The sequence below is a fragment of the Chiloscyllium punctatum genome, chromosome 25 (assembly GCF_047496795.1).
Source record: "Chiloscyllium punctatum isolate Juve2018m chromosome 25, sChiPun1.3, whole genome shotgun sequence".
NCBI classification, from domain to species: domain Eukaryota; kingdom Metazoa; phylum Chordata; class Chondrichthyes; order Orectolobiformes; family Hemiscylliidae; genus Chiloscyllium; species Chiloscyllium punctatum.
The window spans coordinates 59,625,934-59,640,976 of NC_092763.1; the positions used below are offsets into that span (position 1 = coordinate 59,625,934).

The 15,043-nt window shown below is 39.4% G+C and overlaps 1 protein-coding gene across 4 annotated transcripts in view; it reads right to left on the reverse strand.

Moving 5' to 3' along the window:
- Positions 1–15,043, reverse strand: part of LOC140495980 (zinc finger MYM-type protein 3-like) — a 141,481-nt gene that overhangs the window by 29,162 nt on the left and 97,276 nt on the right. For all 4 annotated transcript variants that reach the window (XM_072595358.1, XM_072595359.1, XM_072595355.1 and 1 more), the window contains 6 exons: positions 13,751–13,928; positions 10,632–10,747; positions 4,791–4,965; positions 2,907–3,053; positions 2,161–2,264; positions 1,354–1,522 (listed from right to left, as the gene is read on the reverse strand). In XM_072595358.1, coding sequence (XP_072451459.1) covers positions 1,354–1,522; positions 2,161–2,264; positions 2,907–3,053; positions 4,791–4,965; positions 10,632–10,747; positions 13,751–13,928 — 889 coding nt within the window. The remainder of the gene's footprint in view (positions 1–1,353; positions 1,523–2,160; positions 2,265–2,906; positions 3,054–4,790; positions 4,966–10,631; positions 10,748–13,750; positions 13,929–15,043) is intronic.

Sequence of the window (15,043 nt, forward strand, 5' to 3'; positions counted from 1 at the left end):
AGTGACTAAAACAATCGATTGTCGATAATGAAATATCTATCAGTTTTTTAAAAATACAAACAGCCATATGAAAATGGTAGCTACAAGGGCAGAGTCTGGCCACTCTGCAATAAAAGGCACGTCTCCTGGATCCTCTCAGTTTCTCAACTAAGAAGCTCAAGGTAGTGTGTGAATGGAACAGCGTGTTTTCCCTTTCAGGTGCATAATGTACTAGTCAGTTCACGTTGCAGAAGCATTTTTCACTACCCGAACAACTACCTGAAACTGAACAAAAAAAGGGATTACATACCACTAAACTTCTATTCTTCAAACATACTTAAATAGATGGCTTATTTCATACATATTTGTTATGTTCTTAAAGCAAGAACCATGGGTGACATGTTAATGGGAGCCTACTACTACTTCAAGTGTTTATTGCTAATTTATGAACCATGATAGAAAATATGAATAAGCTGTTCAACGTATTGGATTTGTTAGCATACAGTATACGATTAAGAAACAAACTCATGATAACATCACTGTTACAGCATGTGACCTGAGGTGGGGGGGTGGGAGAGTAGTCTCAGGCTACACCTTAACTTGGACCACTTGAAGTATGTGCTGAGGAAGTATACTACTTGTTCTAACTAAACAGATGAATGCTAGCCTAGACATGAATGCGTCCAAGAATATAACATTAAATGAACTATAGTAAATTCTGTTGGATGTTTCAAGATGTTATGCACATCCCAGTTTCTTAGGCTATGAGGGATAACACAAGCACTGCAATTTTAAGTAAACATACCCTGCTGGATCAAATGAACACCAAACAAACCTAAACATTCTGTACAGTTACGATTGGTTCATTATTTTTAAACTAAAACTTAAGTGTTTAATAGTGGACGTTTTTGCACCCAATAGCGCGTAACGTTATTTTCTCTGATGATTTAAAGAAAAAATTGTCAACGCAACACACACTGGTCTCATTTTCTATATCAAACATCAGCAATCACTCCCAGATTAACTGCAAAAGCAAGCACAGAAACACTGGGAAATTGTTCATCACTGTATCTGCAACATTATTTCATTCATCACAAGCTTTCTTGTGCCATTCCATTCTTCTAATTCAATCCCGACTAGCACTATAATAGAGGCCATTTTGCACTCTGGCTGATATTTACTTTAGAATAGGTGGATTTTATTTTTTTTAAAAACTGATAGTTAGTCTGGGACTGTTTTCCTGCAATACAGAAGCAGAGGTGTGGTTATAGGGTTTTGGTCAGTGGTTTTCTTGCCTTAAGCAGACTACAAGCAGAGATGGGGAAGAAAAGGTATTTAATACACTCATCAAAAGGAAACATAACAAAAACTTACGTCCAAACCTGAGCTCTTCACTTTTACTGGTATCGCCACTGGCATACTTAGCCTGGAGCCAGGACTTCCAAGCATTTACGCCATACGAGTAATTTAATCCAGTACAGCACTGTTGGCTAGCAAGAGAATCACGTGAACAACTTTCTGAAAGCATTAGCCGCTTCTGACCCTGCAAGACAAAAAGCAAAAAATCAACACCAAAATGCAGTCCTTTATGATGAAGTGAGAAGTCTTGTAATATTCCCCCTAAAACTTTGGAATTGTCATATTTTACTACATTCCATTCTCAAAATCTAAACTTCCTTTTATATTTGAAATTAAAAATGAAAAAGAGACCAACTTAAAACAGCTTCAAGAAAAAAACAATAACAATTTCACAACTTTCAGTTCCCCTTCAGTATCTTGGCCAAGTGGTAACACTTGCTATATGAATGAAAACAGTGAGTGGCACTGATCTATTTGTTAAGTGAGCAAAGTCCAGGTCAAATTTAATTTTGACCTCATAGCATGTTTACTTACACCTAGTTTCTAGTTGGGATCAACATGCCAACAGCAGTGGCATTCTCATATTTTCTTCCTCCCTGACTGATGCATTTATAATTACAAAGTATTCTCAGTTTGTATATTTTAGTTCTATATTGACATTTATCAAACAAATTCCAGTGGCTGTGGGGCTTTTCAACAATGGCAGATGTTCTTGTTACAGCTCAACAATTTAGAATTAGTTTTTAAATGGACGGAACTACAATTTAGCTCAGCTGAGTTTTGAAAGTCACATGGCTGTAGCAAAAAGACACACAAACCCACCCTTCTGACTGCTCGTGGGATTTCAGATTCTGGCTGTTCTTCATCTGTTGTCACGATCCCACAATCAAATAGGAAGTCAACACCAGAGTTAAGTTCCAATGGGGCTGAAATATAAAGTAAATAAAAGGTAATTATAAAAACATATCTGAAAGTGAAAATTAATCTAATATGCCCCAAAAATGTTCTATAATAAAATTGAGAAAACATGAAAATTATCTTTTTTTTTGTTTCCTGATGGTAATACAATTCTTTCAATTATTAAGAATGAACTCAATATAGTAAAGGCCATTTAATCAGATCACCTGTAAGGTAAACAAATTTCTCAATGAATTGACTGCCATGCGCTTACAAAATAGCCAAGTGTCAGTTGACTGTTGAATTTTTATACCCACTGTTTAAACTTGTTTGTTTAGCTACTTTGGCACTAGTAAAGGCAACAGAACCATTTCTGTAGTCTGAATAGTTATCTTATGTAGAAGGCAGCTGCTGAGATTACTGATCGACTTTTCTTCTCACATATCTACACAACAAGCAAGAAAACACCACACTTCACAACAGCTTTTTGATTTGCATGTCCGTGAATCCCAATAAAGTGTTATCTTATGGTTCATAAAACTATGAAATCAAAAGTCCATGAAATGGGAACAAGCTGCAAAAAAGTTCCTGAACTCTGCTTGTGCTTTTACATCAAATAAGCAACATTTTCAAATTTGCATTGGGAAGTTACAATTGCAATATTGACTTACTTTTGGGGAAGTCAGCTTCCAAATCCTGCCCTGGTTCATCTAAGACATTAGCCATCTTAACTGCCATGGCCAAGACGTCATCCCTGGCAGGTCCAAATAAGTCACAGTCTTCCAGGAGGCCATCGGCACTTGGATTGCTAGCAAGATCTGAACAAACAAGGTAGAAATAATTATAGCAAATAGCATATAAAAAGATAACTACCTTTAAAATATCAGGTGAAAAAAATTGAAAACAAATCCAACTACTTATCCACACTGACAATGGCATATTACTTAAAAGGAAAAATCACATTAGCTGTCAGATTGGCTCAGTTGTTAACATATCCAAGTCAGATCAGAAGATCTGGAATAAAATTATCAGTAATAATTTGAAATAAATTGTGTTAAATTGCTTGCAAACATCTACAAAGAGGCAATTATTAGGATTTCACTTCGGGTCCTATAAATATGTACGGCTGAAATGGATGATATGGGGTTTGGAGGGTTTGCAATGTGTCGCTAAGTTAAAAAAATAGATTATAGGGTCCTGAGTGGCTCGTCATGATCATATAGTGGCTAGTATGCTGGATAATAGATGCAGCAACCTTGGTTCAAATCAAGGGTCCTGTAGCACAGTGGTAGCATCGCTACCTCTGAGCCTAAATCCCACCTGCTCCAGCAGTATATCATATTATGTCTGAAGAGGCTCTTTAAAATAATCTAAAATATCTTAAGAAGTGTTAAAAAAAACCTGGTTCCAGTTCTATGCTTCCCTCCTGGGACATTTTAGAATAAAACTAGCTATACTTCTGGACAGTACACAATATTGACTAAAACCAAGGAAATGCTGCAAGGAGTGCATTAGTGCATTGCTGAAAAAACTATTTTGCATGAAATTATAAAGTTTGAATTTAAAGATCTTACGGTTTGATTCAAAGAGAAGCACAAACTTTTATTGTTCACTAGAAGGTAACAATAAAATATTGCCAAAAATATGAAAACAAAACTGAGTATTATTTGCCGCTAATGCTCCTTTGTACTGCTGTGCTTTTCTAATCACTTATTGAACTACAAACATAGTCCATGTTCATCTTGCTAAAAGAACTGTAGAACATTTTGTGGGTCAGCAAACAGAAGACTTCTAAATCTCAAACATTGGTATTTTTAAAACTTTTGCTAAGTCGCCCTCTCAGCCTTCTCCTTCTATTTTTTCTTGATGACAATTATAACCTCAATTGTGGTATCAATTTTATAAACCCTCTTTGCACTTTTTCAAGTGGTGTCCTGTACCCATTCTACAATATAGAAATCAGTAGTGTCCAACTAAGATGGGACTTATTCTCAAACTTGTCGGCAGTTTTTGGAAATTGTCATCACATTTCTCCAGCCCTCTGAGTCTTTGAACTGTTCACTTTGAATGAATTTCAATTTTTTTAATGTATGTTTCGCAATTTTATTTATCCCAACACTGTCTTTTTCCCAAAGAAATAAATGTAGCTCAAAATGAGTTTAACTTATTCCACCACAAAGCTATAGAAGAAAAAGGCAGTTACAATGCAACAAAGCAAAACTTTTCTCACACAGCAAGCCTGACAGTTCCCTGACCCACCTCAATCTTTCAGATTTCTCAATATCAACACTGACTGCACATTTGTCCTCAGCCCCTAACATTACTTGTACGGTTTCTTCTCAGTGGTATGAAGTTGAAATCAGAACCTAATCCATCTACTCACTCATTATTTCAGAGGTTTACTTTGAAACTAAGGAAAAATCAGGTAAAGAGGTATATTTTATAGCAATAGAGAAAAAATTTCCAACAGTTAGTGTATTTAGGATCCATTTTTCATCAGAACAGATGCAAGAAAAATTTTGAAAGAGAAATGAACAGAATTGAATTAAACTTGCCACAAAGATCTGATGAAGCTTTCTCCATTTCCTCAGCCTCTGCTATCATCTCAGCCATGGCGAGTATATCAGCTTCAAATGGGTTTGAAGGAATTTTGACCTTCAGTTCCTCTATTGCCTCCACTATCTTATCAGCACTGTCTAAAGTAGTAGGAAGGAACATCGGAATAGGGACCTATTTTGAAAATCACATGATAGTTTGTTACAAAATGTAAAACATTTCAAGTTTAATGAACAAAAACCTCTGCACATATGAAAATATCAACTAGAAGTAGAAGGTCAGTCAGCTGTTGAGGCCCATTCCACCATTCAGTAAGATCATGGCTGATTTGTTTACACTCCAAATTACACATGCCTACCTATCCCTGCGAACCTCGGATTCCCCTGGTTGAATCTACCTCCCTCCACCTCAAAAGTATTCAATAACCTCATTCAGAGACAGAGTTCCGAAGTTGTACAATCCTCAGAGAAAAGAATTCCTGTCATCGCTCATCAAAGGAAGACTCCAATTTTAAGAAGACAGCTCATTTCCTCCAGATATCAATCACGTAAAAGTTTTCTGAAACATCAATGAATCTTAAGCTTTTTTAAAATAAGGAGACCAAAATAGTATCAAGTAGTTAGATTGTGGTCTCACCAATGCCCTGTACAACTGATTACTCTCATATTAAATGTTGGTGAATTAACTCCACAGAGGCCAGTATCCCTTCAACAAGTCACCCTTTATTTAATGTGCATTGTACTTGACACTGGTCCAGCTCCTCTCATGAACAGAACTGCTGATATTCCTGCTATCTGAGTTAGTCAAGGCTCCCTGATTGGACCAGGTTAACCAGCCCCAATCAGGGAACTCATATCCTGAGGTCCACCTGGCTGACCTTGTTAGAATCACTCCATACCTTACCTCTGCCTCTAAATCTGGGTATGTAGATCTGTTCATTTTCTTGTAGCCACTCCTGGGGCCTTTTCGCATCAGGTCCAGTTTCTTCAACTCAGACTCAGCAATGGGAAGCGTGCAATGCACCATGGCTTGCCTCTTACCCCTGTAATGTCTTGGAAGAAATGAATCCTCTTCTGTAGGAGGTAAAGGCATCAAGCATCGAAGCAACCATGTGGCAGATGTCGCAGCATGAGGGGTGATTTGATAATCAAATAGAAACTGGGACATTTTAGCATCGAGTGAAGTGTTTCTTTAAGCCTGACTTCAAAGTTTGGACTGCTCTTTCTGCCAGACCATTGGATGATGGATGGTATACAGCTGTCCTCATATGCCAAATGCCAATTGACTTTAGGAAATACTTAAACTCCCTGCTGGAAAACAAAGTCTCATTGTCTGTGACCAATGTTTCCAGGAGCCAGTGTATTGCAAACCTTGCCTGGTGCTTTTCTATCCTTGCCCCTTGTTTGATGAATGAACTGTATGTACATCGACATGTGGTTTGAGTGGGCGCCCGCAATGATAAAGAATGTTGTGCCCATGAAAGGTCCAGCATAGTCGACATGCAACCAAGTTTGGGGTTTACCCAGCCATTCCCGCAAGCATGTGAGGGCGCTGCTGCTGGTAATTTGTGACACTCTAGGCACTGACCCATCAATGTGGCTATGTTTGCATCCAATCCTAGCCACCAGACATAATTTCTCACCAACAGCTTCATTCTGGACACCCCTAGAAGGCCCTGGCAGAGTTTAGCCATAATCTGGCGACAACCTTTGCTGAGGACCACCACTCCTTCCTCCCATAATAAAATGCTGTCCTCTGTGATCTGGTCTAGTGAGGTCTAGAAAGTTTCAATTTTGATTGGGATAGCCCTTTTGTTTCTCCCATCAGCAACGCTGTTTTTGTTTCACATCCACAGTCTGATATTGTCAGCAGTGATGAGAAGAGTGTGCAGAAAGTTTAAAACTAGAACAGAGTCTTTCAGTAGCGGCAGCACCAGTGATCTATCTGCCAGATGGAGGCAGCTCAAGGCATCCACATGCACTACTGGCCTCCTAGATAGTGTGCCAACTTGTAACTGTGTGCACATACTACAAGCTCCCACTGCAGAATTTTACCTGAAGCTGTGGTTTTATCCTTTTTGAGAAGCCCTAGCATGGGCTTGAGGAATGTTACAATACAAATTTACATCCGTAAAAAGGTACTGGTGGAACTTTCTCCCACCCAAAAATGTCCACCAAACCTTCCTTCCTTATCTGGACATTTTGCGCTCTGCATCAGCTAAAGTCTGGGAAGCAAAAGCCTTTAAATGTTCCTCTCCATCGGGCCATCTGTGAGCCAACAGTACCCTGCTACTATACGGGGATGCATCACATGTCAGCACTGGATCTCGCTTGAGATCATAATAAACTATAGATGACAGCTCCTTCTACACTTCCCTAAAAGCTACACCATTTCTAAGGCTGACCCTTTCTCAATAAAAGGTGTAAGGGTACCAGAATGGAGGCCAGGTAGATATGAACTTTCCGAACTTAGTCACCAATTCAAGGAAAGACCTATGCTCATATCTAGCTTCGTGAAGGATAGCCCCTTGCCAGTTTACATTCAATCCTCTGTATACAAGGGATTTATCCAGGTTCAAGAAGCGGTCCCTGCAAAGGCAAATTGATCCATCAGGCTTCACAACCAGTACAACTGGTGCTGCATATCCCACAAACTGTACTAGTTTGAAGATTCCTTTACTTTCTAGCCTCCTGATTTCTGCCACTAAATTTGCCTGTAAGGCAAATGGCAATGGACAGGTCTTGCTGAATCATGGCACTCCTTCCTGGTCAACATGAAAGGTGGTTTTAGCTCCTTGGATAATGCCTGGACCTTCCTGAAAAGCTTACAGGTACTTAATTAGGACTTCACTCTTGCAGCCATTTTTTGAATCAAAAAAACACTGAGCCAAGGTGCATCTTTCTCAACCAATTCTGTCCCATCAGGTGAAGGCCTGAGTCTTTTACTACAATCTGCGGTAACTGAACCAGGAGTTTCTCATACGCGACCAGAATCGAAACTGTACCCTTAAAAGGTCCCCCAGTATAGGTTCTCAGTGTAATGGAAATCTAAAGCAAACGTTAAAGATTGGAGTCAGAGCAAATTTTGTGAAAGACCGGTTTCATAATCACTGATACAGCTGCACCAGTATCAATCTCCATTAGAAATGCTGACCATTTAACCAGACATTTTTTTGATTGGTTATGATTTGGATATTGCTTAGCTATTTAACTGTTCCAAGCCAGATGTGGGTGGGCTTGCCAGGGCATACACTTCAAAGTTTGGGAGAAGATTTGTAGTTCGGGTGCTCGTTGTTGTGGTTCTGTTAGTCGAGCTGGGAATTTGTGTTGCAAACGTTTCGTCCCCTGTCTAGGTGACATCCTCAGTGCTTGGGAGCCTCCTGTGAAGCGCTTCTGTGCTGTTTCCTCCGGCATTTATAGTGGCCTGTCTCTGCCGCTTCCGGTTGTCAGTTCGAGCTGTCCGCTGTAGTGGCCGGTATATTGGGTCCAGGTCGATGTGTTTGTTGATAGAGTCTGTGGATGAGTGCCATGCCTCTAGGAATGAACAGCCAGGGAATTCCTAGAGGCATGGCACTCATCCACAGATTCAATCAATAAGCACATCGACCTGGACCCAATATACCGGCCACTACAGCGGACAGCTCGAACTGACAACCGGAAGCGGCAGAGACAGGCCACTATATATGCCAGAGGAAACAGTACAGAAGTGCTTCACAGGAGGCTCCCAAGCACTGAGGATGTCACCTAGACAGGGGACGAAACGTTTGCAAGACAAATCCCCAGCTCGGCGAACAGAACCACAACAAAGGGCATACACTTTTCTGGATACTGGCCTAAGTGCTCTCTTACTCAATTCACGCCGAGTGGGACTCTTTCGCCAGTCCACATACCGGCAGCAAGTATAATGTCTTGCTGGGCTTGGATCCTTAAGAAAATGTTATCCATTTGGCCGAAGCTTGACTTTGTTTTGGGGTTTTACTGTGGGCTGATCCAGAATCCCTCTGTTCAGGATATGTCTCGAGGGAGGCTATGCAATTGTCTTCACTCAACTGGTGTTCCATAAGCTCAGTCGGCCTGGTGAGGGTGTCCACTTCAATCAACATATTCTGTAATTCATTTGCTCCACTCGTCACATTTTCTAGTGACAAAGCTAATTGCAGTGCCATGAGTAGTCCAGTTGAGCATCAGCTGGTAGGTGCTTTTGTACAGTTACATCATTAATCCCATTTCATCCACTGAAATAACTCCACAGAGGCTGGTATCCTGTCACCAAGCCACATTTTGTTTACACATGCATAGGACTTGGTACTGGTCTTTCCACTCAGCCAGTTTGGAGTGAACAGAACTTCCGACACTCCTATTTATGTCAGTCAGACTTGGCTCCCTGACTGGACTAGTCAGGGAACTCATTCTAAGAGGTCCAGCTTACTGACCTCGCTACAATCACTGCAGCTAGAATCCTATATGGCTTCCTATTTGCACGTTGCACCTGCTTATTAACCTTTTGATATTTATGCACTAGAACTCCTAGATCCCTGACTAAGAATTCTGTAGTCATTTTCTATTTAAGTACTAGTCTGCATTTTATTTTCTGTACCAATGTCAACAGCCTCACATTTTCCCACATTATACATATATGCAAAGGTTGTAAAATTTTCATTTGACCTTTGTTCCTTCCTGTAAATCCCATCAACACCCTCCAAACAAGCCTCCACATCTACAAACTCAATCACATTACTATATCCACCAAGCTTATGATTCTCCTTTTAAAGAGTTTCTTGTGATGCAGTGGCCCCACTTGTTTCAGAGGTGTGTCATAACGCATTTGAACAGGTTTACTAAAAATATCTATAATTTTCTGTTTTCAACAAACTGCAGCTTTGCCTGATTTCTCCCAATAATCTGCTTCCAACACCTAGATTTATCCCTAAATCTCATTCTTCTGTATGTTCAGCATGATGGCTCTAGATCACGCTTCCCAAGCCTCCAACAAACTTCATTCCCTGAAACATCAGTCTCTTCAAAAATCAAGACAGACCCCATTGCACCCCAACCCTTAAAAATCCTGTCAGAAGCTAAATATTTAATTGACAACCAGTTTTGCTTCCCACTATCAAAACTACATAAAATAACCTCTTATTCCCTGTCTCAAACACTCACATTATGTTTTCTCAACACTCAAAACTTGTCTATGAATGGGTGTTGTCACAGCAGTTTTAATTTATTTTTAAAACCGTTCAAAATATGATGATCTGTGACTGAATTTAACAGAGCTGACATCACCTTCCAGTTGAAGCTATGGGAGTCTAACTAACAGAACCACGGATCTGATTCGATCAGCAGGTAATTCCACTGTAAGCAGTATCGTAAAGAAGCCAGGTCCAATCCTCAAAAGGATGTTTACTTTCCACCAAAATCCCTGGATGGGTTTTAACAGCAGTAACCCTTTGCCTATATTCTCAATACATCACTGTTGAGTCTATTCAGTGAAAAATGAAACTTGTTGAGGCTTTGAGAGAACAGTCAACACTTTAAAGAAATTAAGAGAGAGGAGAAATCTGGAAGAGAAATAAACATCAGCATTCCATCCACTGCAGTGTCTCCACTTCCTTTCCAATACTTACAAATTGAGCAACTGAAAAATAAGTACCCATTGACAAAAAAAGGTAAAATTAAAAATTAGTCATTAGAACAAGTTGAACCAATAGAAGTTGAATTGTTTTTCATAATTTACATGGTTCTACTTTACAAGCTTAAAAATGCAATCTTTGCCTTATTCACTTTTGATAATATGTATCAGAGACTCATTGTACTACAAGTTACAAAAGCTATGAAACTTACCGGGATTGGCATAGAAAAAGGCACTGGTGTGTTTTGACAATACATATGCAAAGGCACTGGTATGAAGACTGGCACAGGGATGGGTACCACAATCAGTTGTGGCTTCCATTCTTCCTCTGCAACAGAAAAGGGACAAATTTAAAAATTGGTTAACATATTGTAATCTTATTGCAGATATGTAATGTTCAACTTATGACAGTTTGTAGCAAAAAATTTAAGTCTCAAACTATTTCCAAAGTTAAGACAAAGGTACAAGTGCCATGTACAATCCAAACCTGCCCCCCCCCCCCTCAACAATTATAAACCTATTTCTCCAATATTCAAAATATAATTTAAAAAGGGATTTATCACAGTTCTGACAAATCAAGTGGAGTACTGAGCTGGAAACTGTCAATATTATAAACATAAAATCGCCAACAGTGAAGTGATAGAAATAGCTTCTTAAAAGATCTGATGACCAGAAGAGGAGAAACTGAAGCAAAAAACAATTATCTAAAAGTTAATGGCCAGATGAGGCTTGACTCTAAACCAAGTGAAGATGAAGAGGGAAGGAAAAGCATGTAAAAGCATACTGAAAAAGGAAGATGGTTGATCAAGTGACATCCCTTTTCTTTTCAATTATAAAGACAAATAAAGATGACCTATGACATTTCATGTTCCATCTGCCATCAATTCCACATCACCACAATTAAAGCACCCTAACTGCCTCTTCAACAACTTCAAAACCATTGCTTCCAATAACCGAATGTGTTTATATAATGCATTTGATGCTGCAAAAAAAGCATTTGATCACCATATATTGGTCCCTGCTACAGAATGGTTATGCATGGTTTGTGAGCAAAAAGCAGCAACTTTTGAGAAGTACAAGAGAGCATCCGATATCTAAAACCATAACTTAGTCACAGGTCAGTAATGTCAGGAAGGAATGGGAAGATGAGGAGAAATTTTAGGGAATAAAGCAAAAAAGCACACTTGCCCCTTCTTTGCACAGACTTTTCTCACTAGACTATCCCCTCAGCTGTCAAAACATGAACACCAGATTTAAAGGTGAGGTGGAGTGAAGCAATAGCAAATCCAACATCAGGGATGATCAGATGGACCAAATGGGCTGAGGAGTGTCAGGTGGAGTTTAATTTACATAAATGTAAGGTGCAGCATTTTGGAAAGGAAAATCACAGCAGGACTTATATAGTTAATGGTAAGGTCCTGGGGAATGTTGTTCAACAAAGAAACCTTGGTGTGCAGATTCACAGTTCCTTAAAAGGGGAGTTGCAGGCAGATAGGTTAGTGAAGGCAGCGTTTGGAATGCTTTCCTTTATTGGTCAGAACATTGAGTAAAGGAATTGGGAGGTCATGTTGTAGCTGTACAGAACATTGATTCAACTACTTTTGGAATATTGTGTGCAAGTCTGGTTTCCCTCCTATTGGAAGGATGTTGTGAAACTTCAAAGGGTTCAGAAAAGATTTACAAGGATGGTGCCAGGGTTGGAGGATTTGAAAAACAGGGAAAGACTGAACAAGTTGGGGCTGTTTTCGCTGGAGCGTCAGAGGCTGGATTTGGGGGGGGGCTGTTTTCGCTGGAGCGTCAGAGGCTGGATTGGGGGGGGGGTAACCTTATAGAGGTTATAAAATCATGGGTGACAGAGAAAGGGTTCATAGACAAGGCCTTTTCCCTGGGTGGGGGGGAAGAAGAGTCCACACCGAGACGACAGATTTCGGGTGAAAGTTGTAAAATTTAAAAAGGGACGTAAGGGGCAACTTTTTTAAGCAAAGGGTAGTGCATGCATTGAATGAGCTACCAGAGGATGTGGTGGAGGCTGGTATAATGATAACTTTTAAAAGCGACTGGATGGGTACATGAATAGGAAGGGTTCAGAGGGATATGGGCCAAATGCTGGCATATGGGACCAGATTAGGTTAGGATATCTGGAGGGCACAGATGAATTGGTCCAAAGGGTCTGTTTCTGTGCTATACATCTTCATGACGCTGACTCCAGCACAAAAGCTATACAAAAGGCAAAATAATTACTTGGGCTTAGAGAACATCTGATCAGTCTGCCAGGGAATAAAAAAATCAGAACACACTACAAAAAATCATCTTCTGAAGACCAGTAAATAGAAACCATAGTAGCCATTTGTGCACAGCAAATATAAAAATTTAGAAATGCAACAAATGAGCAGCTGATTAAGATATAATTTATTATGAAGGAACATTGCTAAAAGGCACCGAAAATTCCTTGATCTTCTTAAAAGGCTGGTTATTAAAAATAACTGAAGCGAAAAGGATGTTAACCTAAAACAGCAAAATCTTGGACAAAATACCAACAAGCACTCTTCCATCCATAAGTACCCCTCCATATGACTTATCAGACCACTTTATAGGGCTTTGAACATTGTGTCGGACTGGAGTCAAAAATAGCTCCAGACAAAATGATGATAGTGGATTCCTTTCTCCTTGAGGTTTATTAATGAACTGGTGTTTTTAAGACAAATGAGAGTTTCATGATGACTCATACTGATCCCTGCTTATTTTAAAATTTGTTTGACACTGAATTCAAATGCTGAAGTTGCATCTGCAGGATCTGAACTCATTCTCTGGTTGTCATGTCACTTAGACATGACAAATATACTATTGTACTCTTGATGTGGTCCTGGCAGAGTTGATGATGGATACTCAGTCCAGGTATGTGGCAGATATGCTCAAAATTACTTCTTGGACTTTAAGAGAGCAAAACTACAAGCCATAACAAAAGGAAGAACCAAATTATATACTTCCAGGTATCAATCACTATCAAATTTTAAAATAAAACTAACCTGCTGAGTTCAACTTCGTCTCATGGAGATATTGGTTTCCTCACATCAAATTTCACTAACCCAAAAATTTGAGAGATAATTAGAGTCATAGAGACGCACAGCACGGAAACAGACCCTTCGGTCCAACTCGTCCATGCAGAAAGATATCCCAACGCAATCTAGCCCCACCTGCCAGCACCCGACCAATTAAAAGCTAATGTTTCTTTGAAATGCTTTTAAAGGAATTCAACAAATATACAGCAAATTACTTTAATTAGCTTTATTATCATGAGTAACAACAATTTCCCTTCATTCTGATCATTTACCTGTTTGACATCCTTTGGACTTCATTTCAGGTTTACAGGAGATGCCCTTATTCTGAGTCAAGGGTTTACACAGTACAGCCTTATTCTTCAGTGTCACAGGAGGTGGAGATGGTGGTGACGGTGGTGGTGGTGGTGGAGGTGGCGGTTGTTGTTTCGATGACCGAGTCTGTACAGATGCCTAATAAGGAACATTTTAAAATTAGAAATATACAGGAGAGTTATCACATTTCTGGAATAATGAATTTTGAAAAATAAAAAATTAGCCAGAGTGGATTGGATGGGAGACTGCATCATGGAGACAACCAAGTTTCCAAACTGAATTCTTTTTCTGTTCTGAGTCAGCCAACCTCAGCCATGGTTCTGTTTCGAATTACTATCCAGTGATGCCTGCTCAAGAGTTTAGTGGAAGGGTCATGAGAAGAATCAACAGAATCAAACAGGAATTTTGCTGCCCCCTCACATACGCTGTCCAAGCTGACACGTGATGAATGGTCACTGGGTGAGATACAGTACTACTTTCACTCAAGACTGAACTTCAGGATGGGTCAGCAGGGATAATACAGGGCTTATGAAGGGGAGCAGCACACTGGAGAGTGGAATGTCTTCAAAAGAAAAAATGAAATGTCACTGAAGGCTATATGAACAAGATCACAAAGTCACTGAAAACAATGTATTGAAATTCTGAATCTCAATCGAGAATGCAATCTATCCTTTAATAACAATAAAATAGGCACTGGTTATCACTTGAACTTATAAATACACAATTTCAAAGCTCTGCAATAAAAGGTATGTATTTTGTTTCTAGCCCAGCCACCCAAGTATTATTTCTGCTTTGGGGCTAAACGTGAATGATAATTTTACAGTTGATATGAGCTGCAAAGTGGCCTATTTTGTATAGTTGGGGCATGCTTATACTTCACCTATAGTCTTCGTCCAGCTATACAATAGAAATATGGAGTAGTTATTGGACTTCTCCCCTTTTCTAATTTAATCTCTACGATAGAAATGACTTCAAACCCACCAAAATCCTGCTTCAATCATTTCCATTAGCCCTGTAATCTATCATCCCATTTGACAAACTAGACAGAGGAAGACCAGAAACTCACTTCCCCAACTGTTACCACTCCAGTTTATCATTTCCACAAGAAGCTGTCAAATCAAAAGGTTTGAAGGAATGTTGTTTTCAAAAAGGACTCAATATAAACCAAGAACAAGTGCAGGAAAGGAAGGAACACTGAATTTATGCACCTATCCATATTTGTATGTATCTTCAGAATTATCTTCCATTCAATT